Source organism: Anomaloglossus baeobatrachus, chromosome 4, assembly GCF_048569485.1.
Source record: "Anomaloglossus baeobatrachus isolate aAnoBae1 chromosome 4, aAnoBae1.hap1, whole genome shotgun sequence".
NCBI classification, from domain to species: domain Eukaryota; kingdom Metazoa; phylum Chordata; class Amphibia; order Anura; family Aromobatidae; genus Anomaloglossus; species Anomaloglossus baeobatrachus.
In genome coordinates, this window is record NC_134356.1 from 639,854,110 (window position 1) to 639,881,830 (window position 27,721).

Below are 27,721 nucleotides of genomic sequence, written 5' to 3' on the forward strand. Positions count from 1 at the left end.
TCATTTTGACCACCTTTCATGTATTTCTAATACCAAATCCTCCCTGTCTAGTTCCCATTATTCCCAGTTTCCTCTATGAGGAAGAACAAAGAAAGGAGAACACGTCTGTGGTCCTGTTGTCTTCACCGTCCAACTCTTCGTTTGATCCCATTTACTCCTTATATGACAACACCAGAATCTCAACTGGGGTCGTAAACAAGACCCAAGAAGCTCCCAAAAATGTCAGCTGCAACAAGGAGGGGAGTATCCTACAAGAAGAGAATGTCCAAGTCGGTCTTCTGTTTGCATCCAAAGCAATATTACAACTTCTAGTCAACCCTATAGTAGGCGTCATTACAAGCAGGTACATGGGACGGGGACGGAGATTCAGAAAGATGACTAGCCATTGCCATTTCTGGTGCTGATGCTTACTTTCTTCTTCTAGGGTTGGATATGATATGCCAATGTTTTGTGGATTCATCATCCTGTTCTTGTCTACTTTAAGTGAGTAATGTATTAATTTAATAAATGTCCACCACCCCCTCCCCCCAAAATGGAAATGTTATGAATCATAAAGATAATGTACGGAACAACAGCAGATTTTATGTTTTGAGACTTTTCTCATCTATTGGTCAGAGTAGAGAGCAAATACAGTGCATGTTGCAGATTTCAGCTTTCAGCAGAATCATTCACCGATGAGATATCGTGGAAAAATTAACCTTTTCACTTGGGGCAGATAGTAACCATTATCTTCATCATCACAATATACAGTGGGGGAAAAAAAGTATTTAGTCAGCCACCAATTGTGCAAATTCTCCCATTTATAAAGATGAGAGAGGCCTGGAATTGACATCATAGGTGACCACAACTAAGAGACAAAATGAGAAAACAAATCCAGAAAATCACCGCGTTTGATTTGTCAAGATTTTTTTTTTTGCAAATTATGGTGGAAAATAAGTATTTGGTCAATAACAAAAGTTAATCTCAGTATTTTGTTATATATCCTTTGGTGGCAATGGCAGAGATCAAACGTTTTCTGTAAAGGGGGCTTTACACGCTACGATATCATTAATGTTTTATCGTCGAGTTCACGTCGTTAGTGACGCACATCCGGCGGCATTAACATTATCGCAGCGTGTGACACTTACGTGCAACCTAAAACGATCACAAAACTGTCAAAAATCGTTTGCCGTGGAGAGGTCGTCCTAAAACCAAAAATCGTTTACCTCTCATTAGCGATGTTGTTCCTCGTTCCTGCGGCAGCACACATTGCTGTGTGTGACACCGCAGGAGCGAGGAACATCTCCTTACCTGCCTCCACCGGCAATGCGGAAGGAAGGAGGTGGGCGGGATGTTTACGTCCCGCTCATCTCCGCCCCTCCGCTTCTATCGGACGCCTGCCTTGTGACGTCGCTGTGACGCCGCATGACCCGCCCCCTTAGAAAGGAGGTGGATCGCCAGCCATAGTGACGTCGCAGGACAGGTAAGCCGTGTGACAGGGGAGCGCGATTTTGTGCGTGACGGGCAGCGATATGCCCGTGTTGCACAAACGATGGGGGCGGGTACGCACGATAGCGATATCGTTACCGATATTGCTACCGTGTAAAGCCCCCTTTAATCTTCACAAGGTTGGCACACACTGTTGGTGGTACGTTGGTCCATTCCTCCATGCAGGTCTCCTCTAGAGCAGTGAGGTTTTGGGCCTGTCGCTGGGCAACACTGACTTTCAACTCCCTCCAAAGTTTCTCTATGCGGTTGAGATCTGGAGACTGGCTAGGCCACTCCAGGACCTTCATATGCTTCTTACGAAGCCACTCTTTTGTTGCCCTGGCGGTGTACTTGGGATCATTATTATGCTGAAAGACCCAGCTATGTTTCATCTTCAATGCTCTCGCTGATGGAAAGAAGTTTGCACTCGAAATCTCACGATACATGGCCCCATTCATTCTTTCATATACACGAATCAGTGGTCCTGGTCCCTTTGCAGAGAAACAGCCCCAAAGCATGATGTTGCCACCCCTATGCTTCACAGTAGGTATGATGTTCTTTGGATGCAACTCAGCATTCTGTCTCCTAAAATATGACGAGTTGTGTTTCTGCCAAATAGTTCTGCTTTGATTTCATCAGACCATATGACATTCTCCCAATACTCTTCTGGGTAATCCAAATGCTCTCTAGCAAACTTCAGACGGGCCCGGGCATGTACTGGCTTAAGCAGGAGAACACGTCTGGCACTGCAGGTTCTGAGTCACTGGCGGCGTAGTGTGTTACTAATGGTAGCCTTTGTTACGGTGCTCCCAGCTCTATGTAGGTCATTCACTAGGTCCCCCATGTGGTTCTGGGATTTTTGCTCATCGTTCTTGTGATCATTTTGACCCCACAGGGTGAGATCTTGCGTGGAGCCCCAGATCGAGGGAGATTATCAGTGGTCTTGTATGTCTTCCATTTTCTTATTATTGCTCCCACAGTGTATTTCATCACACCAATCTGCTTGCGTATTGCAGATTCAGTCTTCCCAGCCTGGCGCAGGGCTAAAATTTTGTTTCTGATGTCCTTCGACAGCTCTTTGGTCTTCACTATAGTGAAGTTTGGAGTGCGACTGTTTGCGGTTGTGGACAGGTGTCTTTTATACTGATAACAAGTTCAAACAGGAGCCACTACTACAGATAATGAGTGGAGGACATGACCACTGAGGAAGGATTCTCCGGTCGTGATGGTTTACCATATCCCCCCAACTTAACCTAATAAATAACACACCGACTGCATGCGACTTTGGTTAAACAAATTGGCCACAGCAGCCTTTATTACCTATTATTAACATTCTAACATCAGGGGGCGCCGTCCAACGGGCGACCCCAAACAAATAATAATAGGTAACACATAAATAATACACTGTACAAGTACCCTATGTAGGCCCGGTCCAGAAACCCTTTCCTACACCAAATCCCTGGCCGCAACACTCCGACCCAGAGATGAGGTATTAATCACCCCACGGATTAATACCCCCCAAACTTTGCAGAACCCCGTGCCTGCAATTTACCGGAACCCGGAGACACCATACCAAGACAGTGCCTCTCGGTCCAGCCACCAATCCCTTACAACCGCCTCTGGACCAGACCTATCCCCGCCACAGGACAGGACATGTGACACCTTACGTGGCCTGGACCCGCCACACACCCAAGGCTTGTTCCACACCCTCACGCAAACCCAAGGCCCATAGATCTGAACCAATCTCATTAAGGTGAACCCCATCACCCCTCCTAAACTGCCACTTCGGCGACTCCAGGTCTACATGCCGTACCACAACACCGCCGTTTCTTCTCACAAAACGTGCAACCACCCTGTTCACTTGAGCCCGGGCGCGATTCAGCTTCTCAACCGACCGCGCCCCCCTCCACACCAATCTGGCCACAATATCTGACCACACCACTATCAAACCCGGATCCTTAGTCCATAAACGTAATAAATCAATCTTAATGTCCCTGATCAAGTCCTGGGACGCCCGCGCACCCAAGTCATTCCCCCCCACGTGTAAAACCAACACGTTCGGAGGTCTATCTACCCTACAATAATACTCAAACTCCGGCACAACCCGGCTCCATTCCATGCCCCACACGCCGATCCACTTGACCGACGCCACCGATCTGTCCAGGCCCAGCTGCCGACCATTCGGGCGAGCGTCGGCCCGACGAGCCCCCCAGAACATGAAAGAGTGCCCTAGAATCCATATCAGGCAACTTCCTACAATAAAGGAAACAATTTCAATAAACAAAATATCACCACTCCCCAATTCACGCAAAGGAACAATCAACCAACGGCAAACCAACCGACTCAATCACATCCCTCAACGAGACAACAACTGTGGGCGGACATAACCCTTAAAACGAGAGGACTCCCAACGACCAATCCGTCTCACCATGTCATCTCCCAGGCCCCAACGTGAAGCCTCCGTAGCTGCCCCGATCCTGAAGGAATGGGACCCAAAATCCTCCGGGCACTCCCCCGCCCAGCGCAAACAACTTCGCAACACTGCCACAAACTGGTAACGGGACAACCACATACCATCCTCGTGCCGTAACAGCGGGTCCGGAAGACCGCCCCGCAAACTGCAAAACTTGCTCACAACCTGCACCGGGCACAACTCCTCCCCCGCCACCGCATACAGCACAACCAACCTGCCTCGACCAATCTGGTCCGTTTTTGACCGCCGAAGCCGACACTCCACTCTCTGTCCCACTACTGCCACGTCCTCAGACAGCAAACCACCCCCTTTTACCCTGGACGGGCTTACCAATTCCCCGATTCTAAAAGCCCCAAAAAAGGCTAACACAAAAGCAGTTCCAAAAAGCACCCTCTCATACCCTGAGACACAGATTACCCTCAAACCAACCACCAACCGCTGTAACAACTCAAATGAAATGGGCCGCCTAGTGTCCCGTTCCTTCACCCCTTTTCGAAAACCTTTCAAGGCCTGCCGCACCCGAAAATCCCGCGACACGTCTCGCTCGCCCCTGACCTTCAACCAAAAGGCAACAGCCGCCACCCTAAGGGCTACCGCTGATGCGGATCTCCCGGCCCTAAAATCCTCACTCACCAACGCCAGTAGTGCCAATAAATAATCCGCTCGCCCATTACCAAACATCTCACCTAACACTGCCTGCCACTCAACCCACACTTTAGCATAACGGCACCAAGTCACCTCAGTCACCGAATTCCGAATCAAACCCACAATCACTGCCTCACCAGGCTCCACAAGTCCTCTGGACACACCGCTCCGATCTCGTCCGCCCCCGGCATCAACTCCCGAAACCTGCGAAACTGAAAACGAGGTAAAGCGTCAGCCACCCCGTTGTCAACCCCCGGTACATGTTTTGCCACCACATGAATGTTCCACAGTAAGCATTTGAGCACCAAATGCCGCAGATACGCCACCACAGGCCCAGACTTTGCTGACAAGCTGTTAATTGCATGCACGACTGCCTGATTGTCGCAATGAAAACACACTTTCCGTCCAGAAAATTGTGACCCCCACAACTCCACCGCCACCACGATTGGGAACAACTCCAGCAGAGCCAGATTTTTAACCAGGCCACCCTGCCGCCATTCCTCAGGCCACCTCCCGACATACCAGTGCCCTTGAAAAATTGTGCCGAAACCCGCCGACCCGGCCGCATCCGTATACAGTTCCAGCGTACCGTTGGGCACCACCTTCTTCAACCACAAAGCTCGGCCGTTAAAACGCCGCAAGAAGACATCCCAAACCACCAAATCTTCCTTGATCTCCCGCGTGACCCGCACAAAGTGCCCTGGGGAACGTACACCTGCCGTAGCAGTAGCCAACCTCCTGGCGAACACACGCCCCATCGGCATAATCCTGCACGCAAAATTCAGCTTCCCAAGCAACGACTGCACCACCTTAAGCCGCACTTTCTTTGCCGCCTGCATTGCTGCTACTGCGCTCCGCAAATCCGCAATTTTTTCTTCCGGCAACCTACACTCCATCGCCAAAGAGTCAATTTCAATCCCCAGGAACCGCATAACCGGCGCCGGCCCCTCAGTTTTTTCCCGCGCCAAAGGTATCCCAAAACGATCCGCCACCTTCTGCAAGGTAAACAACAAACCAGCGCAAGCCATGGAACCCGCCGGCCCAACACAAAGAAAGTCATCCAAGTAATGGATAATAGAGGACAAGCCGGACACGTCCCGCACCACCCACTCGACAAAGGAACTAAACGCCTCAAAATACGAACAAGAAATTGAACAACCCATAGGCAAACAACGATCAACATAAAACTTCCCACCCCACCAGCAACCCAGAAGGTGCTGGCTCTCCGGATGCACCGGCAACAAACGAAACGCCGATTCCACATCCGCCTTTGCCATCAACGCACCACGCCCCGCCGCCCGCAACAAGTCTAGCGCCTTGTCAAACGAGACGTAATACACTGCCAACAATGCCGGCTCAATGCCGTCATTCACAGACGACCCTTCCGGAAAGGAAAGATGGTGAATGAGCCGAAATTTGTTCGGCTTCTTCTTCGGCACCACCCCCAATGGAGATACCACCAGATTACCAGACGGCGGGCTCACAAATGGGCCCCCCATCCTGCCCAGCTCAACCTCTTTCCCCAATTTCTCACCCACCACCTCAGGGTGGTCCCTCGCCGACCGCAAATTACGACACACCGGAGGCAGTGCCTCAACCGCTGACGGAATCTGAAAACCATACAAAAAACCACCACGCAAAAGTGACGCCGCTGCCCCGTCCGGATACCTATTTAAAAACGGCGCCATCGTCTCTATTTTCACTGGCGTCCTCCCTTTTACCAGATCCGTCCCCGGCCTTGCCCTTCCCTTTTTTAAAACACTCGGACAAACTATGTCCCCCCCCCCCGCAGCCGGAGCACTCATGCTTAAACCTACACGCTGCACCAAATTTGCACTGGCCTTCATTAAATTGCCAGCACAATCCCTTTTTCTGTGTACCCGAGGGCCCGGTTCCCGTCCCCCGACACCGCCACGAAAGGGCTGACTCAGGGCCGCCATTAGACGCATCCACAAGGAAATATCCTTGTGGTCCCACCGCATATTGGGCCGCAACGCCTTCCTCTGCCTAAACTGCTCGTCATACCGCAGCCACGCCAAACCCCCGTACGTGCGATACGCCTCCCCAATAGCATCCATATAGCCGAAAAGGGCCGAGCAGTGCTCCGACTCCTTTTCCCCTATCACGCTAGCCAAAATTGCAAATACCTGCAACCAATTAGAAAAGGAACGAGGAATGAGCCTATAACGGCGCTTTTCTTCCTCCTCCTTTTCTTTCTTGGAATCGCTCGGCCTGACCTTGTCCAGGTTAAATTTTTCCAGGGGTAGCAGGGAAAATATCTCCACATACTCCCCTTTTTAAATTTTGTCCCTCACTTCTTTTTTGAGGTGCGCCCCCAGCGGCCCCTCAAAGCACACATACACCTCGCTCTTAGCCCTGTCATCCAGCCGCACCACCTCATCCTCCTTTTCCTTCTCTACCACTTTCTCACCTACAGACTCAACTACTCCACTAACTGCCGCTGCCCCCACCGGCGCCGCCTCGCTGCCGACCGCCGCGCTATCCGCCGCCGACCCCCGTCCAGGCCGCCGCAGCCGCCGGTGCTCGCGCTAATCCCTGCAGCAGCCCCAACAACTGACTAAGCAAAGCTGACCCCTCCGGCGCTGCCGTGCCCGCAGCCGCCTCCCCAACACCAGCAACCCGCGCCGCAATCAATGCCGAATCCACGGCCAGCTCACCTGACCGTGACGTAGAGATGGAAAACGGTTCCGCGACGTCAGCCGCCAGCTGCTCCTCTGATTCGTCACCCGACCGGATGGCTCCCTCTTCTTCCTCACTGTAGTCGTCCCCTACCGGTCCCGCTCCAGAGGATGCAGCCGATACGTCCCCTCCACCACGGCCGCCCTCCTGGGCCGCCGCGTGGGCACTGGCGGTCGACATCCGTCGCTTGCTGTGCGGCGACATCCCACGAGACCATCCTGTCCCCTGGGCCGCCGCTGACCGAGGCCTCTTCTTGGAGGAGCCGCTCCCCGGACTCAGGGGGCTCCCCACCGTCGTTCCTCGCCCTCCAGGGCCTACGACCGAAACCTCCCGCTGGGTCCTCCCCCGCCCGAGGGAGACCGCGGCCGCCGGGCGCAGCGCAGCTGATCTGAGGGACCTGGCAGTCACCGCCGGGCTCCCGCCGTCCCCCCTACTTTCCCCAGCCTCGCAGGTATCCGGGTGGCGCCTGCCCACACCGGTCCCCCTGCTGGCTGCCTGCGCCCGGCCCCCCCACGGTCCTTGGGGGGTACTGCCGGCCTCATTCCTCTGCCGGGCATGCTCCCGTGTGGTTGCTGCCGCCGGGACGTGCTGCACCGCCGGGGGCCCGGCGTCCAGAGCGGGCCCCAGGCTGGACACGCCCCCTCTCCGGGCCTCCGTCCCGCGCTGGGCACGCCCCCGATCCCGGGCTGCCGCCGGCCTGGAAAATTAAGCCCGAGGCCTGGGACCGGAAGTAGGCCCCAGGCCGGGCCCGCCTCCATCCAGGCCGCCGCAGGCCTCACTTCGTCGCCGGGCTCGCTCCCGGCCGGGAGACGCCGCAGGGGTTCGGACTCCAGCCCGAGGCCGGAGACCAGAAGAAGGCCCCGGGCTGGCCACACCCCCTTCTCGGCCGCCGCAGCCTCGCCGGAGATTCCTCCCGGCGGCTGGGGAATATCGGATGGGGGGCCTGGAACGCCGCCCGCCTCTGGGGGGGGAGCAAGGGGCAGGTGCCGACGGGGAAGCCCAGGCAGCCCTGACGTGGGACTGCACTGCCTGAGCCCCGTGCACCGCCATCGCCGCTCTGAGGAGCCTATCGAGCTCCTGGAGGTCCACCATGCTGGGTCCTTGGTCCTGGGTCTGAATCTTTCGCCGTCCGGAATCACAAGGGAAGGTAAGACCCCTCCCCTATAGGGACCCTTTTCCACCAATCCCCTACGATGTCCCATAATCCCCTTATTTCACTTTCTTAACCCCCTCACTCCCTCCCTTCCCTTTGGTCATGTCGCCCCTCCCCCCTATGGGGTCCATGGCTTTCTGAGGAGCTTCCTAAATTCTTAAAGAAGAAGTTACAGGTCTGTGAGAGCCAGAAAGTTTGCATATCTTTAGATGACTAAATACTTATTTTCCACCATTATTTGCAAAAAAATCTTGCCAAATCAGACGCGGTGATTCTCTGGATTCTTTTTCTCTTTTTGTCTCTCATAGTTGTGGTCACCGATGATGTCAATTACAGGCAAATCTCATCTTTTTAAGTGGGAGAACTTGCACAATTGGTGGCTGACTAAATACTTTTTTCCCCACTGTAGAAGGTTACAGGAAAGAACTAAAACAAACCAAAGAGGTCACATCATACGTCAACCTGCAGTGTGCTGATTGATAGGCAGACTAGCAAGCGTAAGGGGTACTTTGCACGCTGCGACATCGCTAGCTGATGCTTGCGATGCCGAGCGCGATAGTCCCCGCCCCCATCGCACATGCGATATCTTGTCATAGCTGCCATAGCGAACATTATCGCTACGGCAGCTTCACACGCACTTACCTTCCCGGTGACGTCGCTCTGGCCGGTGACCCGCCTCCTTCCTAAGGGGGCGGGTCGTGCGGCGTCACAGCAACGTCACATGGCAGGGGGAGATGAGCGGGACGTAAACATCCCGCCCACCTCCTTCCTTCCGCATAGCCGGTGGAGGCAGGTAAGGAGATGTTCCTCGCTCCTGCGGCTTCACACACACCGATGTGTGCTGCCGCAGGAACGAGGAACAACATCGTATCTCCTATTGGTGCGACATTATGAAAATGTCCGACACTACTCAGATCATCGATTTACGACACTTTTGCGATCGTTTATCGGCGCATCTAGGCTTTACGCGTTGTGACGTCGTTACTGGCGCCGGATGTGCGTCACTTTCGATTTGACCCCGACGATATCGCAGAAGTGATGTCGCAGCGTGCAAAGTACCCCTTAATCTCTGCTAGTCTTTTTGTTCCTTTAATCACATGTTGTGGGGAGACCCATCACATCTCCTCTCCACCTATTTATACTGTTAGAGTTCTTCTACCCATGCCAGCTATAGTGTATTCTGTGTTGGTCTATGAGGTGTGGTGTCCCTGACTCTCTCTTTTTTAAAAGTTGTGTTCAGTGGTGATTTTTGCTTAGTGCGGTTTTGGAGTGTACCTCTGTTGTTTTGTACTTCCTTCTTGCGCTTGTTTTCCTCCTGAGTGTGTGTGCATGGTGTGTTACAGAGTTTTGTTTTTTTCTCTCTGTCTTTTTTTGTGGTTTCAATACACTCCTGTCCCATCCCTCCCTGAGGGAAGGAGAGGGGGAATTAGATCAGGACTAGACAGAAGCAGGGTCAGGAAGGAGACTCAGGCCTCTCAACCATTAGGAATATCTTGAAGAATAGAGATAGCATGTGGCCTCCTAGCTTAAAAGCCCTGCTTCCCCGCTATCCCATAGTCACCTTGACATATCTTTCTCATACAAAGACATTGTTTAAAGTGAAGAATTCCTCGAAGACTGATGATGTGTCTGGCACAAAAGTATCTATTGCTGATATTCTTAGCTGTACAAAGATGGAAAGTGCAAAATAAATGGGAAAAGACCACAACTTACACATACACCTTTGGTGGAACATCCCAAAAGCCACTGGTTCATAAAGGATCAATGGAGATAGGTGCAGAATCAATAACTTATCAGATAGCAATATATCACAGGACTGGTAATAACTTACAGATTTCTGGGACCCTCACCGATCCCGAAAAAGGGGCCCTCATGTGAATAGGCATGCGCGCTTCTGCTTCACTAATTGTACCTGGGGCCATTGAAGATAGCCAAGTGCTATCGAATGTTGGGACCTCTGGGTAACCAGTTACTTTGTGGAAAATATGAAGGTAAATTTTTATTTTGGGTTACCCAGGATTATAAAATGTGACTTATTTCCAGAGATAATGCCACACCTGCCCACAGCTCAACGGTAACGCTGCAATACCAGGCACAACCTATGCACAGGAGTGGCGCTATTTCAAAATAAAAAAGCAGACCTTGTTTTTCTAATAATTTGCCACAAGGCAACATGCAGCACCATTCTATATTATCGTGTGCTCTTCTTAAAAATTCTTCTCTCCTCTTCGGTCTTCCTGCAGTTTTCGCCTTCTCTCGCTCTTATGGACTTTTGTTCTTCGCGAGGTCTCTGCAGGGAGTTGGATCCTCATTTTCTACTGTTGCAGGTAAAAGTATATTCATTATTAGTTTGTTGATCCGTATCCTAATAATCCTTTTATAATCTGCTCATCAAAGTATTTTTATTGTGGTGAAGAGAATGGCTGATTGGATGGATGAGTGATGGTTATTATGAGAAAAGAGGGAGGTTGGGGGCACAAATCACCTGATCTGGTGGGTTCACATCGGTGGGATCGGATCAGATACAAAGGTGATAATTTGATTAACTTGTCATTTTTGTATTATTATTTTTTATAAGGGAGATAAATGTAAATAAAAATAGAAAATGCATGTCTATTTTTTATGAACACATAGGTCTGCTATAAATATTTTATTTTTATATATTGAACATATTTTTCTCATTTAGATTGGCAGTGTGTCCTTTTTGTTTGTTTTATTTTTTCATGCTTTATTTTATGTATTTTATACATCCTTAAAAAACCTTTGAGGGAGATTTTAACATACCAATGCATTTTTTTTTTGCTGATTTCCCCTGTAACTGAGGCTATTGTATTATCCCCAGTTACAGGGGAATTTTAGCCTCCTGGGTGTATTGCAGAGCTTACTGGGTCTCCTAGGATCTAGCGGCTCCTCTTCCCATCCTAGACCCAATGATCATATAGTCACTAGATCTGGAGGAGGAAGCACAATCACAGTGCTATGTATGCCTTAAAGGCCCAGTCACACACAACGACTTACCAGCGATCCCAACAACGATACTACCTGATAAGGATAGCTGCTAAGTCGCTGGTGAGATGTCACACAGTCAGACTTTACCAACGACTCAGTAATGATACAGGTCACAGTAGCGACCTGTATAACGATCTCTGCTGTCATCGGGACCCTGTCACACAGTGTCAAACATAGCGATGCCTCCTGCCCAGCAGGACATCGCCTTTGAAGAAAATGGTCCGGACCATTCGGCAACGACTAGCGATCTCACAGCAGGGGCCTGATCGCTGGTAGGTGTCACACATAACGAGATCGCTAACGGGATCGCTACTGCGTCACAGAAACCGTGACTCAGCAATGATCTCGTTAGCGATCTCGTTATGTGTGACGGGGCCTTAAGAGTGAGAAGGTAAACATGATAGTAAACTATGTTTATTTTTTCTATGGGGAGTCTGGCTTTGTCTGACAGCCGGACTCCCCACCCACACAGCTGCATGATCTTGTGCAAGATGCTCAGGTTTGTAGATATGGTGGGCGGCCGCTGCATTGCAGATCTGGTGCGCGGCCACTGTATTGCAGATGTGGTGCGCGGCCACTGTATTGCAGATGTGGTGCGCGGCCACTGCATTGCAGATGTAGTGTGTGGCCGCTGTATTGTATCTGAGGTGTGTGGCCGCTGTATTGTATCTGAGGTGTGAGGCCTCTGTATTGTAGATGTGGTGCGCGGCTGCTGTATTGCAGATGTGGTGCGCGGTCACTGCATTGCAGATGTAGTGTGTGGCCGCTGTATTGTATCTGAGGTGTGTGGCCGCTGTATTGTATCTGAGGTGTGTGGCCGCTGTATTGTATCTGAGGTGTGTGGCCGCTGTATTGTAGATGTGGTGCGCGGCTGCTGTATTGCAGATGTGGTGCGCGGCCACTGCATTGCAGATGTAGTGTGTGGCCGCTGTATTGTAGATGTGGTGTTGCCGCTGTATTGTAGATGTGGTGTGTGGCCGCTGTATTGTAGCTGAGGTGTATGGCAGCTGTATTGTAGATGTGGTGCGCGGCTGCTGTATTGCAGATGTGGTGCGCGGCCACTGTATTGCAGATGTGGTGCGCAGCCACTGCATTACAGATGTGGTGTGTGGCCGCTGTATTGTAGATGTGGTGTGTGGCCTCTGTATGGTAGATGTGGTGTGTGGCCTCTGTATTGTAGATGTGGTGTGTGGTCGCTGTATTGTAGATGTGGTGTGTGGTCGCTGTATTGCAGATGTGGTGTGTGGCCTCTGTATGGTAGATGTGGTGTGTGGCCTCTGTATGGTAGATGTGGTGCGCGGCCGCTGTATTGCAGATGTGGTGTATGGCCGCTGTATTGCAGATGTGGTGCGTGGCCACTGTATTGCAGATGTCGTGCGCAGCCACTGTATTGCAGATGTAGTGTGTGGTCGCTGTATTGTAGATGTGGTGTGTGGCCTCTGTATTGTAGATGTGGTGTGTGGCCTCTGTATTGTAGATGTGGTGCGCGCCGCTGTATTGCAGATGTGGTGTGCGGCAGCTGTATTGTAGATGTCGTGCGCGGCTGCTGTATTGCAGATGTGGTGCGCGGCCGCTGTATTGTAAATGTGGTGCGCGGCCGCTGTATTGCAGATGTGGTGCGCGGCCGCTGTATTGCAGATATGGTGCGCAGCCGCTGTATTGTAGATGTCGTGCGCGGCTGCTGTATTGTAGATATGGTGCGCGGCTGCTGTATTGCAGATGTGGTGCGCGGCTGCTGTATTGCAGATGTGGTGCGCGGCCGCTGTATTGTAGATGTGGTGCGCGGCCGCTGTATTGTAGATGTTTTCACAATTTTTTCCTTGGTTTCTCTTTGTCTCATGGCCAGTGTGAACATGGTCTCACAAGTTCCATGTATACCATCTCATACTCTGGCTCACTTTTTTTGTTTTTATGTAGTTTTTTTGTATTCAGTACAAACAGGGAGTGTCCCCCTTCTCAGTCCCTTCTCAGTGAGCTGGACATTTCATTCTGTGAATCCCCCTGACTGTGTGTGTCCTGTTGGGACCCGGTCACTCTCAGCCCTTAGCCACATCGAGGCCTATTTTAGACCCATGGTAAGGTTTTAATATTAGAGAGTGTATGTACTATCCCAACTGGGTACACCTTGACGTTTGGTGGGATAGCTTTATGCTTTTTTTGATCAAAAACAGTGTTTACTAAGTACCCTATGTTTTGTCTCATGGCCAGTGTGAACATGGTCTCACAAGTTCCATGTATACCATCTCATACTCTGGCTCACTTTTTTGTTTTTATGTATTGTAGATGTGGTGCGCGGCTGCTGTATTGCAGATGTGGTGCGCGGCTGCTATATTGCAGATGTGGTGCGCGGCTGCTATATTGCAGATGTGGTGCGCGGCCGCTGTAATGTAGATGTGGTGCGCGGCTGCTGTATTGTAGATGTGGTGCGCGGCTGCTATATTGCAGATGTGGTGCGCGGCCGCTGTATTGTAGATGTGGTGCGCGGCTGCTGTATTGCAGATGTGGTGCGCGGCCGCTGTAATGTAGATGTGGTGCGCGGCCGCTGTAATGTAGATGTGGTGCGCACCCACTATATTGCAGATGTGGTGTGTGGCCGCTGTATTGCAGATGTGGGTTCCCTTACATATAAGTAAATTATATTGTTGTTTGCTACCTGCTGCTTCTCCTGTGGGGAATTAGTCGATTAATGACTTCCCCTGATGTTTGCGCCGCAGTCATCTCGGAATATGATTAGCACGGCTCATTGTATTACGGACTGCACTGATTCACTACTTCCCCTGTATCACTAGGTGTAGAGCTGGAGGAGTATTTCTGGTATGACTTGTACACCTGCAAAAAAGTACAATAATGTCAAAAACGTTTTGTATTGGCCACTATGTATTCTAACCATGTAGTTGTACAACTAACGACTGTAAGGACATATAGACATATGACTATACATCCGCCATATCTGCCATCTGATATTACCCAATAGTCTATTTATCAATCCGTCCCGGCATGCTACAGACACTGGCAATTGAGTGGAAAGTGGAGTAGACTGCAAGCTGACTTTTTAGAGTCTAGTTCACAGTTATACGGTTCTGTGTGCAGGGTTACTAGAGACGACTTCACACCAGTTAAGAATGGCAACAGGTTCCAAACACCGCCTCACTTCTCTTACAAGAAGGTTAAAGTCCGCTTTACACTCTGCGACATCGCTAGCGATCGCACCGGCCCCCGTCATTTGTGCGTCACGGGCAAATCGCTGCCCGTGGCGAACAATATCGCCGGTACGCATCACACCAACTTACCTTCCTAACGACGTCGCTGTGGCCGGCGAACAACCTCTTTTTTAAGGGGGAGGTTCGTGCGGCGTCACAGCGACGTCACACAGCGGGTCACCAATAGAAGCGGAGGGGCGGAGAGCAGCCGAATGAACGACACTCCCACCTTGTTGCCGGAGGACACAGGCATGCTGTTGTTCGTCATTCCCGGGGTGTCACACATAGCGATGTGGCTGCCTCAGGAACGAAGAACTACCTGCGTCCCAAACGAGCAACAATTTTTGGGAAACGAACGACGTGTCAACAACCAAATATTTTGGGCACTTTTCGGATCGTTAGCGGTCGCTGGTAAGTGTCACACGCAACGACGTTGCTAATGAGGCCGGATGTGCGTCACGAATTCCGTGACCCCAGCGTTATCTAGTTAGCGATGTCGCTGCTTGTAAAGCGGCCTTTACACTCAACTTCTCATCAGACATTGTCATATCAGTACATTTCAGCTTTTCCATTACGGCTACAGTCAGAATCCCACCGGCTACCAAGGAAAATGAAGGTTTGGCTCTTTGCTCTTGGCGCTGTGCTGTCCCCTAAATGGCTACACTATTTTCACGGGATAACACCTAGAGTTGTGTTCCCGGAGTGTCAGTGGCCATGTCATTCAACACCGACTCCGCTGACTGTCCACGCTGTTCACAATAGCCTGCTTGTGGGGAGGGCGCTATCTCTGGTCCCTCTAGTCACTTCTGCTGCGGCCTGTATTTTGGTCCCCTGGATTTCCTCCTCCTGCTCACTCTTCTGCCTGTTACTTCCTCTCCACACTACACTCTCCACTCTCTACTTCATTACTCTTCACTGACTCTTCCTTCCTAAACCAGGAAAGGCTTCACACTATATCCCCTTCATTGTGGGGCGGGTTCTTCATAGCTAACCCTTTCAGTCCTGCCACTAAGATTCATGCCCAAGCCTCCCCTTCCAACTAGGGAGCCCAAGACCAGTGGCACCTAATAGTAGCTGACAGTACTGTGCCATAGCCACACCTATAAGGGATTTGCACATCTTAGTATACATAGTATACACATTACACATTCTTGTACCAGCCAAAACGTCTCCTGGGGGTTGCAGGCCACAGTCCACTCTACTACATATGCATGGACATTATGGAAGAGATTACCCCTGAATTAGATTGAGTTGCACACACAGAAAAGTCACTGTGTTGACAGTGGCCCCTTCAATATGGTGACCATTTGGAGTCCTGTAGGGGGTCGAAACCCTATGGGTCAAACATTGATGGCCAACAGAAAAGTCCATTACTGTTTCAGTTCTGGAAAACTCTTTTAAAAGGCATTTTATAACCTCAGCAGGGGACATGGGATGCCCTCTGTGCAGCGCTGAATCAGTGTTGCAGCACCTTCATTCTCAAGATAGGTGGTGGACCCACAGCCATAAGGTTTTTTGCATATTTCATCACTAATTCCCCTCTAGGGCAAAAAATACATTTTCCGTTTTTGAAATCTCAGTGGCATGATAACATATGGGGGTCATCAAACAATATGTGAGGGGTATTTTGGGAGTTATGAAAGTGGTACCGTACTGAGTGCGAACAATAATGGACTTCACTAGGAGCAATATTTTTGTGTGGCTGCGTACAAAGGGCTAGGTGAAGTTAGGCTTCTGGCTTAGCGTCAAATAAAAATGACCCCTTTTACTTAACTTTTAAAGGTGGAAGATTTGGTGCAAGTGTCGCGGGCGGAGAGTGGGTTTTTGGGGAATGCCGCTCGCCTGGGGGTTTCGCTGGCGCTCGGGTCCGGTGCTTCTGCTCCTCGGTGGCTCGAGCACGGGGCCGGACCCGGGGGCTCGAGCAGCGCCTCCTCGCGCATGAGTGAAAAGGGGAGGTTTGGTGGTGGGATGTCGGTTGTGACGCCACCCATGGGGTTGTGGTGATGGTGGGCACCACCGCTGCTGGTGACGGGGGTTCCCGGGAGCGATGGCAGGGAGCAGCTAAGGTGTTGACCCCTCCGTGGGTAGCGGATGTTGGTCCCGGGGCCCCGGTTGGGGGTTGGTGAGTAGGGGATGGGTGCAGGTGCCGATGCGGGGAGGCAGCGCGGATGCGGGGTCAGCATTATGGTGCAGCGCTGTGCCGGATGGCACTGGTGTACTCACTCAGGTAGTCAATAACAGAGTCTCTGGTAAACCAAACGGCTGGATGGACAGGGCCCGCAGGCGGCTGCGGTATCTTCAATCTCCCCAGACGGTTTGGTGGTGGCTGTCTTTCCCTGCACCTGTATGTAAGTGTTTGACCCCTATGGATTCCCACGGGTGGTCCGCTCCCCGGCTTGTACGTGTCGAGAGAGCCCGTTTTGCCCGCAGGCGCTGGCCCTTGGATCTCTGGCCTTTGGCGGTGGCTCTTATCCGGACGGGTTGGGCTGTTGCCTTCTGACGGGACTTGGGTGGGAATGAACCCCTGAGGTCCAGACCGCAATCAGAGAATTTGACCGTTATGGCGGCTTCCGAGCCTAGTTGAGGTCTGAGTACCCTGCCTTGGTGCTTATCTTCAATCCGCTCCCCGGTTCGGTACCGGCGGGCCACCGCCCGACCCCGGTCCTACGGTTCCGCAGACTTCCACTAACGCCTGCAGATGGCCACCACCGTCTGCCGACCTTGCTGATTGTGCCTGGGCTACGACCCAGACACACAGACTTTCCTCCTCTCACTTCCACACTCTACCACAATCTGCCTGTCTTTTCCCACCTCCAGGCCTGTGAACTCCTCGGCGGGTGGGGCCAACCGCCTGGCTCCGCCCCACCTGGTGTGGACATCAGACCCTGGAGGAGGCAACAAGGGTTTCTGTTTGACTGGTGTTCCTGAACAGGGGAGGGGGTGTGTGTGTATGATGTTATTCTGTGACCCTTGGGGTCCAGGGTGTCACACTCCCCCTTGGTAAAACGCAGACCGTCCGCGGGCTGCCTGTCCACCACCAGTTTTATTGCCTTACGGGAGGCATGTCACTTAAACATTGCAAACATTAATAAAAACATTTTTAATAATACGGACGGGTCCCATTTCTTTCGCTTCCCCACCCAAACAACCTAAACCTTGATGCTGCCCCTAAGAAGCGGGCAGCACCCCTTTTCCCCAGTCCAGAAAACAGAACCTGGTTCAGGTTGCCCAAGCGGGAACGGGTACGGTGTCTCGCACCCGGCTGTCATTCAGGGGGCTCCACGTTCAGGGGGACCCCTGACCCCGGAGGATGGTCACCGGTCCTGGTGGTAACCGGACCCCAGCCTGCTCTGCTGCGGGTCCCTCCTCCAACCTGCCTCTCTGGAGGCGGTCAACGGGACTCCTGCCCACAATTATTTACAAACTCACAAGTTCGTGGGTGGCCTGCTAGTTCTCGGCCATGTTCATAAGTAGTTTCTCATGTGGGCTTTTACGGAAAAAAACATGGGGCTTAAGGTCCCAACGGGGGCCAAACTCTTCATAGCCAATGGGCTACCACACTGTAGGTCCCAACGGGGACTTTTGGCTGATTATTTGAGGTCACCGTCATCGTACTCCTCCTCCAGCTCAACCTCCGGACTGTGCGGTGGGGGAGGGGACTGGGGCCGCCCAGGGACACTGCAGCTTCCTATTTCCTTCACATTAAGGGCGAACCAGCCCCTCTCCCCGCAGTGCCGGCTGTACGTCACCAGGTCACCCGGTTGCAGGTCATGGCCTGGGTGGCCCGTCGGAAGATGAGAATTTACGTCTCTGCGGGCTACAAAGATTTCGGCCTCCAGGCCCGGCCCATAAATGAATCCGTAATTCCTCCGGGGATCGAACCACCTGACCTGGCCCTCGTAGATCGGGCCCCGCACCCGGTATGTAGCATTCCGGAGATTGTCTTTCTCTTTGATTGTGCGGGCCAGCACTTCAGCTCTCCGTTGCTCTCTGGCGGCAATCTCGCGGCCCGGCTGGTTCAACTGCCTATCCCAAAAGGGGGCGTTTGCTTACCCCTGCTGCGCGCGGGTCGGGCCCTGCCGGATCTCCCCCGTACCGGCTACGACCGATCCCCTCTCTGGGAAGCCCCTCGGTGACGCGGCCTGGGATGCTACCTTACAGCGGCGACCCGGCGCTGCCTCAGCCGAGGCGTGGGTTTCAGGGACGGCGGGCCTCACCTGCTGGGCCTTCCCGCTGGCGGCCTCCATTACTTCCACGGCCGGGCGGGCTGCCGGGGCCAGGACTCTCCTAGGCGCGGTCACTTCTGGGACTGGCGGCTTCTCCTCGCGGACGGACATCTCCTGGGGGACCTTCCATGGCAACGGGATCGATGCGGTTGGTTCGTAAGGTCGTCCGCGGGCAGCGCCTACAGGCTTTTCCTCTGGGGCGGGCGAGTTGAACTCCACTGCCGGTGTTGAGGGCAGCGGACCGATCGGCGGGGTAGCGACAACCGATACGGATATTTGGGGAGGCAGCAGGGTGAACGGGTGCAGACCGGGCCCCTCAGCCGCAGCGACCGGTCCCTCCGGGACACAGGGGCGTGGATCGCTTGCCCACTCGTCCAGTTCTGCCTCCACCTCGCGATTCCGCATGGCCGTCGCCACCTCCTGCATTTCGGCCGCTCATCGCTCCATCCGGAATCGGACTTGGGCCTGCAGGCGGTAGCACATCTGCGCTGTCCGGGCCGCCACCCATGCCGCTGTTCCTGGCGCGGGCTCCGGGATCTCAGGGCTGCCGGACGGGACGGACATCTTGCGCTTGTGCTTCCAGGAACCGGGTGAATGGCAAAGTCCTGGCGTCCCTGCCCTTTATTCCTTCGGTTACATGGGGAACCGCTCGCTCTCCGACCCCCCCTTGGTTCTCTCTGGCACTCTCTTCTCCTGGGGGCGGGGCTTCACTTTTCGCGCCTTCCCTGCTCGGGGAAGACGGCTCGAGCGGGAACTTCTCGCGCCCAAGATGGCGGAATTTCAGATTTTTCAGATGGACACCGTCAGCAGGGACTGCAAGGCGCACTTCTACTGGTAAGTAGATGGGTAGGATCCTGTTCGTGGCGCCAAGCTGTCGCAGGCGGAGAGGGGGTTTTTGAGGAACGCCGCTCGCCTGGGGGTTTCGCTGGCGCTCGGGTCCGGTGCTTCTGCTCCTCGGTGGCTCGAGCACAGGGCCGGACCCGGGGGCTCGAGCAGCGCCTCCTCGCCCACGAGTGAAAAGGGGAGGTTTGGTGGTGGGATGTCGGTTGTGACGACACCCATGGGGTTGTGGTGATGGTGGGCACCACCGCTGCTGGTGACGGGGGTGACGGGGGTTCCCGGGAGCGATGGCGGGGAGCAGCTGAGGTGTTGGCCCCTCCGTGGGTAGCGGCTGTTGGTCCCGGGGCCCCGATTGGGGGTTGGTGAGTAGGGGATGGGTGCAGGTGCCGATGCGGGGAGGCAGTGCGGATGCGGGGTCAGCATTACGGTGAAGCTGTGCCGGATGGCACTGGTGTACTCACTCAGGTAGTCAATAACAGAGTCTCTGGTAAACCAAACGGCTGGATGGACGGGGCCCGCAGACGGCTGCAGTATCTTCACTCTCCCCGGACGGGTTGGTGGTGGCTGTCTTTCCCTGCACCTGTATGTAAGTGTTTGACCCCTATGGATTCCCACGGGTGGTCCGCTCCCCGGCTTGTACGTGTCGGGAGAGCCCGTTTTGCCCACAGGCGCTGGCCCTTGGATCTCTGGCCGTTGGCGGTGGCTCTTATCCGGACGGGTTGGGCTGTTGCCTTCTGACAGGACTTGGGTGGGAATGAACCCGAGGTCCAGAACGCAATCAGAGAATTTGACCGTTACGGCGGCTTCCGAGCCTAGTTGGGGTCTGAGTACCCTGCCTTGGTGCTTAGCTTCAATCCGCTCCCCGGTTCGGTACCGGCGGGCCACTGCCCGACACCCGGTCCTACGGTTCAGCAGACTTCCACTAACGCCTGCAGATGGCCACCACCGTCTGCCGACCTTGCTGATTGTGCCTGGGCTCCGACCCAGACACACACAAACTTTCGTCCTCTCACTTCCACACTCTACCACAATCTGACTGTCTTTTCCCGCCTCCAGACCTGTGAACTCCTCGGTGGGTGGGGCCAACCGCCTGGCTCCGCCCCACCTGGTGTGGACATCAGACCCTGGAGGAGGCAACAAGGGTTTCTGTTTGACTGGTGTTCCCGCCAGGGGAGGGTGTGTGTGTGTATGTGGTGTTATTCTGTGACCCCTGGGGTCCAGGGCGTCACACAAGCATTTTCTGCCTATATTGACTTAAGTGCATGTATCTGCAGGTTTGGGCATGCTGGCAAACGTGTACACCGATGACTATGAAAGGGGACAGGCCATGGGCATTGCGCTGGGAGGCCTGGCAGCCGGCGTGCTCGGTAAGTACTGTGATCTTAAAATATTATCAGCCGATTGTTTTATAACTTGTAGATATTAGTTTGTCTTCTGTAAAGCCTTCTCTCAAATCTCCCTCTCTTTGCAGCTGGCGCCCCCTTTGGGTCGGTCATGTATGAATTTGTCGGGAAAGCATCTCCATTCTTGGTGCTGGCCGGTTTGGCTCTGGTAGATGGAGGTAATTTACAGGATCTAAAATATATTACTGTATGAAGTCTTTGCATTGAAGAATTTTTAAGGTATTGCCCCAAGTCATACATTTATATCAAATGGACATGCCATAAATGGCATGTCAATGGATTTAGCTTTCAAAATATTGCATGTATATATATGGATGGTGTTAACTTGCTCTACAGGTTCCCTTTCAAAAGGTGGTCAGAAATGTAAAAAACCCTACTAGAGATTAATAGGGACACACATGCTCAGCTACGTCCGTCAGGGGAGAGGTAGCTGAGCATATCTGTCTCTATTAATCTCTAGTAGGGTTTTTTACATTTCTTACCACCTTTTGAAAGGGAACCTGTAGAGCTAGTTAACATCATCCATATATATACATGCAATATTTTGAAAGCTAAATCCATTGACATCTTTGTATCTTTTATCTGATGCTACACTCCAGATAAATCATGAAAGTGATCCTATAGAGCAAGTTAACACCATACATGCACATGCAACTATTTGAAAGATAAATCCATCAACATCTTTGTGTCTTCTATCTTCCATCTGTTGCTGCATTCCAGATAAATCATGAACCTATAGAGCAAGTTAACACTATACATGCACATACAGCTTTTTGAAAGCTAAATCCATGGACATCTTTGTATCTTCTATCCGTTGCTGCATTCCAGATAAATCATGAAAGGGAGCCTATAGAGCAAGTTAAAACCATACCTTCACATGCAGCTTTTTGAAAGCTAAATCAACATCTTTGTGTCTATGTGATGCTGCATTCCAGATAAATTATGAAAGGGAACCTATAGAGCAGTGTTTCTCAACTCCAGTGCTCAAGACCCACCAACAAATCATGTTTTTAGGTTTTCCTCAATCAAGTTCAGAATTTCCTTAAAGTTGCACAGGTGATGGAATTATTCCCTGTCTAATATTCAGGAAAACTTGAAAACATGATCTGTTGGTGGGTCTTGAGGATTGGAGTTGAGAAACACTGCTATAGAGCAAGTTAACACCATATATTCACATGCCTTCTGAAAGCTAAATCCATTGACATCTTTGTATCTTCTATCTCTTGCTGCATTCCAGATAAATCATGAAAGGGAGCCTATAGAGCAAGTTAACATCATACCTACACATGCAGCTTTTTGAAAGCTAAATGAATATCTTTGTGTCTTTTATATGTTGCTGCATTCCAGATAAATCATGAATGGGAGCCTATAGAGCAAGTTAACACAATACATGCACATACAGCTTTTTGAAAGATAAATCCATGGACAACTTTGTGTCTTCTATCTGTTGCTGCATTCCAGATAAATCATAAAAGGGAACGGAACCTATAGAGCAAGTTCATACTATATATTCACATGCAGCTTTTTGAAAGCTAAATGCATTGACATCTTTGTATCTTTTATCTGTTGCTGCATTACAGATAAATCCAGTGTTTAAAATTAATGCAAATTGATCATTAAGTGCTCTAGGTGTGACGCTTCCCGAGCCTCTTCAGCTGCAGCATCTTTAGGTTGATCGATAGCTCAAAGCATGTGTGATGTTAGGCGCCAGGCCAGGAAATCAAGCTTAAAAGGCTAGTGGTGAACTAGGAAACAACCGAGGCAGCCATAGGCTTGTGAAGTGCTCTGTCACACCCAGAGCACTTAACGCCTTATTTGCATATGAGATGTTGATGGATTTACATCTTAAAGACTAGCATGCCCTCATGTGCAGTGTAGGGGTAGCCAGTGGTTGATCTTACTAACAGATTCTCCTATATGATGTTGTGATGTTTCGGTGGTTTGGGCCTCAAGAAGCAGAGGGAAGGTTCTTTTTCAACCCAATATGATGAAATCTAGCAATAAATGTCATGATGTCGTCAGCACAATATTCCATACGAGTGCGGTACCTTTCCAGAACCTGCCCAGAGGACATCTCAGATTGTGTGAATGACCAATCTGGAAAGCCCGTTAATTATTTCTGATGATGGTAGAAAGAGTTAGAGTCATGATATGTCACCAGTATACTCTTACTCTTCCTTGGTCCACAGTCCTTCAGCTCTGCATTCTCCGGCCTTCCAAGTTTACTCCAGGGGTGAGTAAAACTTTTTGTTTTAAGAAAAAAATTATAAAAGAAAACATAGTGACTAGATATAAGTTGATATAAGTCGAATTCATGGTATCGTTCTTCCATAGAGTATAACACCGACACCCTACACAGCACTTCTCTCCGATCCTTACATCCTGGTGGCTTCAGGTATTGTGGTGCACATTGGGATAGGCATAGTGACCAGAAAGCTTGTGCTGACATATTGTGTCCTGCTCTTTTCCCTCTAGGGGCTCTTTGCATTGCTAATATGGCTATTGGAGTGTTGGAGCCTACTCTGCCCATATGGATGATGGAAACGATGTGCTTGCCCAATTGGGAATTAGGTATGTGATATGCCAAACCGATTTCCATGAATTTGCTCACTATCAGATGACTAGAATCTGTTTATGAACCGGCGGCATCTGTTCAGTTTTTTTACAGCACCTCCACAGGGGAAATCAAGTATTACATGGAAGCTTTTTTATATCAATTAGCTGTCTATGTGACGTATGGAGTCCTTCAAATGAAAGAATGATACTTAAGGATCTTTAAGGCTATGTGAACACAGCATCTTTTAGCAGGCAAGATTTCCCAAGTGAAGGTGCTTCACGAAAACGCTGGCTTTGCTGCCATTCTTGCGGTGGCTTTGCTGTTGTTTTTTTTTTGGACAGTCCAAAAATACAACTAAACAGCATTACAACCTACGAAAAACAAGGGGGTTCACCGGGGACACTTTAACAATGGTGGGCCCTAGCGCTAGTGAGAGAAAAGATGGACACCTCCTACAGTTACTTATTGCTGTACCCTACACTCCAAGCCAGTTCCTGTACAGGTTCCTTACCTGTCACTAAGCAGGAACCTGAAACCCTGAAAAGTATTTAAAGTAGTCCCTGGCTAGGGTGTGGGTAGGTAAGGATCACTAGTCCCACCGCTGCACTGAAACAACTCACCAGGGAAGTAAGACAGGGGATAAACATGACAACAGACTGCTGCAGTGATCACCAAGACTGCAGCCACCAGAGCAGCTCCAAGAGAGGGCTCTTCCAGTGCCTTACACCTTCAGGCCAAGCCAGCAAATGAATCAGATAAGGGAATAACCACCACCCTCTGCTGGTAGGAGAGGGTATATAAAGGGACTGGGAATGGTCCCAAACCGGAAACACCTGAGATGGTAATGAGACTGCTTGCCGGCAAGAAATACTGACATTATCCTTCTCCTCTCCAAAGGAAAGGAAATACAAAATAGCAGAGTCTCACAAGGTAAAGTGAGACTCAGAACCAGAACTTGTCACTAAATTCTAATAGCGGAGAGACGACCGTGACAATAGAGAGCGGATGACTACTGAGCAGAAGCCACCTGAAAAATGAGCATGTCACTTCTTTTAACCGCTTCAGAAGTTTCCGACCCCTACAACAATTAAAAAAAGCAGCAAAAGCCAGAACAGGTGCACAGCAATGTCGTTTCTGAGGAGCTTTTGCAGCACTTTTTCAAGCAGATACACCAGAAAAAGATGTCATGGACACATTCTGCTGAGGGTATATATGTCGCGGGCGGGGGGTGCGCTGCTCGGCCGCACTCGCGGCTCGGGTCCGGTGGGCCGAGCGGTGGGCCGGATCCGGGGACTCGAGCGGCGCTCCTCGCCCGTGAGTGAAAGGGGTTGGTTTGGTTTGGGAATTTGGTTTGTGACGCCACCCACGGGTTGTGGTGAGGTTGGGGCACCACCGCTGCTGGTGACAGGGATCCCGGGAGCGTTGTTAGGGAGCAGCTGGGATGTTTTCCCCTCCGTGGGTAGGGGTTGGTGGTCCCGGGGCCCGGTAAGGTGAAGGGAGGAATGCAGGGTAGGTGAGGTGCAGGGTCGCGGGCGCAGCGCGGTGCCAGAGGGCACGATGGTACTCACTCAGCCAAGAACAGATACAGAGTCTCCGGTAAAACAAACGGCTGTATGGACGGGTCCCGCAGCCGGCTGCTGTGACCACTCCCGGATGGTTGGTGGTGGCTGCCTTTCCCTGCACCTGGTGTGTGTCTTCGTTCCCGATGGCTTCCCACCGGTAACCCACTCCTCAGCTTGGATAGATGCCGGGGGAGCCCCTTTTGCCCGCAGACTCTGGCCCTGGGAGCTCTAGCTCTGGCGGTAGCTGTCTCGCCCTGTTCGGTTTGGACGGTTGCCTTCAATCGGGTCTTGGTTGCTAGGAAACCCCGGAGGTTCCCGTCGCTAATGGATTTAACCAGTTTAACGGCGACTCCCAGTTTGGTCGGGGTCCGCAGGCGCTGCCGGTTTGTGCTGGCTTCTCTTCGCTCCCCGGTTCGGTACCGGTGGGCCACCGCCCAGCCCCGGCCCTACGGTTCCGCGTCAATAGGTGTTAGGGCCAGGTGGACGGGCAGACCCAGGAGGTGGATCCACTGGGCTGAACACCTCACCGAGGGCAAGGTGCCCGGTAGCCGGGGAACTAGCAGGACAGTCCGTTTAGAGGAGTGGAGTAAAGAAGTCCCTGGGACCACGGGGTCTCTGATGGTAGTCCGGGTGACGGAGCTCAGGTTCGGAGGCCGAGATGTCGTCAGGCAGAGTCCGGAACCAATGGAGCGAGAAGGCGGGTCACCACAGGGATCGGAGATGGCAGGAACTGACGGGATGGCAGGCCGTCACCGTTCGGGGTTCGGGTATCGTCAGGACCGGTTGGCGAGGCAGGAACGGCTCTACGAGAGAGATAGGTGAGTATATCACAGACACAAGGAGACCTGACTCCTAGCTTAGAAAACACGAAGAACAGGCCCCGCCCACTTGGAAAGGATCCCCCTATATACCCAGTACCTGATCCTTCCATATCCTGTTGGAGGACACTGGCCCTTTAAGAAAGGGTCAATGACCGCGCGCCCTAATGCGCATGCGCGAGGCCCGGGTGCCAGAAGCCAGGGCAGGGAGCGGTGAACAGGAGGCAGGGGAGCCGGCCTGGAGCAGAGCTGCCGACGGGCGCCGGGAGCGGGGACCGGGCCGCCTGGGGACCGCAGGTGATGGGGGCTGGAGGCTGTGGAGCGGGGGACGCCTGACAGAGGAGCCGGGGAGCGAGGCAGGGAAGCCGGGGAGCGTGGCAGGTGAGCCGGGGAGCGAGGCAGGGGAGCCGGGAAGCAAGGCAGGGGACCCGGGGAGTGTGACAATAGGCCACTCCTGCAGACGGCCACCACCGTCTGCCAACCTTGCTGTATGTGCCCGGGCCACGTATCCGGACACGGTCAGTCTGCTCCTCACTTGCCACTTCACTCCTTCTACTTCACTCTCCCTCACTGTTCTCTGTTCCTTTCCCGCCTCCAGGACTGTGAACTCCTCGGTGGGTGGGGCCAACCGCCTGGCTCCACCCCACCTGGTGTGGACATCAGCCCCTGGAGGGAGGCAACAAGGATTTGTGTGTGCGGCTGATGTGCCTAACCGGGGTGTGGGGTGTGTTGCTGCAGTACCTGTGACGTCCTGGCTTGTCCAGGGCACCACATATACAATGAGTACTTTTGCTTCGGTTTTGGAGCTGCAACTTCAAGTTTGAAGAAAGATTTGGCATATGTGCATCTTTATCAGATGGATTCTGCCTGGAAAAAAAAGCTGCAAAATTGCATCATAATATGAACATAGTGCACAGCAATGTCAAAACAACACTGCTGTGCACGTTTCATCTCATTTTGCTTCTTTTAACCGCTTCAGGAAATGGAAGCTCAAAAGAAGTGACATCCTCATTCTTCAGGTGGCTTCTGCCTGGAAGCCACTTGCTCTTCATGGAGTTCCCTCTACCGTAGGAATGACGGCAACTCAAAGAACGAAGGAATTGAGTATAAACTCAAAGTTTTTGAGGATTTTTGATGTTTGGAGGAGGATTTGTAGAGCCTGCACTGTTTTTGCTCACTTTCTGTTCCAAAAACTCCTCAAAAAAACTTTGCACACAGCCTAAAGGGTGCTTTACATGCTGCGACATCGCTAGCGATAGCACCCGCCCCCGTCGCTTGTGCGAAATTTGGTGATCGCTGCCGTAGCAAACATTATCGCTACGGCAGCGTCACACGCACATACCTTGGCAGCGACGTCGCTGTGACCGCCGAACAATCCCTCCCTCAAGGGGGAGGTGTGTTCGGCGTCATAGTGACGTCACTGCGGCGTCACTAAGCGGCCGGCCAATAGAAGCGGAGGGGCGGAGATGAGCGAAATGTAACATCCCGCCCACCTGCTTCCTTCCGCATTGCCGGCGGCCGCAGGTAAGGAGATGTTCGTCGCTCCTGTGGTGTCACACACAGCGATGTGTGCTGCCGCAGGAACGACGAACAACCTCGCTACTGACCAGACAACGATATTTGGTGTTTGGACGACCTCTCCAAAACCAACGATTTTTACCACTTTTG

General features: G+C 52.1%; 1 protein-coding gene across 1 annotated transcript in view; it reads left to right on the plus strand.

Annotated features, from left to right (window-relative positions):
• SLC18A1 (solute carrier family 18 member A1) overlaps window positions 1-27,721 on the plus strand; it is a 118,157-nt gene that overhangs the window by 37,003 nt on the left and 53,433 nt on the right. Inside the window, exons 3-10 of the mRNA XM_075343061.1 lie at window positions 52-343; window positions 425-483; window positions 10,682-10,765; window positions 20,988-21,080; window positions 21,185-21,274; window positions 23,306-23,349; window positions 23,451-23,511; window positions 23,592-23,687. Coding sequence (XP_075199176.1) covers window positions 52-343; window positions 425-483; window positions 10,682-10,765; window positions 20,988-21,080; window positions 21,185-21,274; window positions 23,306-23,349; window positions 23,451-23,511; window positions 23,592-23,687 — 819 coding nt within the window. The remainder of the gene's footprint in view (window positions 1-51; window positions 344-424; window positions 484-10,681; window positions 10,766-20,987; window positions 21,081-21,184; window positions 21,275-23,305; window positions 23,350-23,450; window positions 23,512-23,591; window positions 23,688-27,721) is intronic.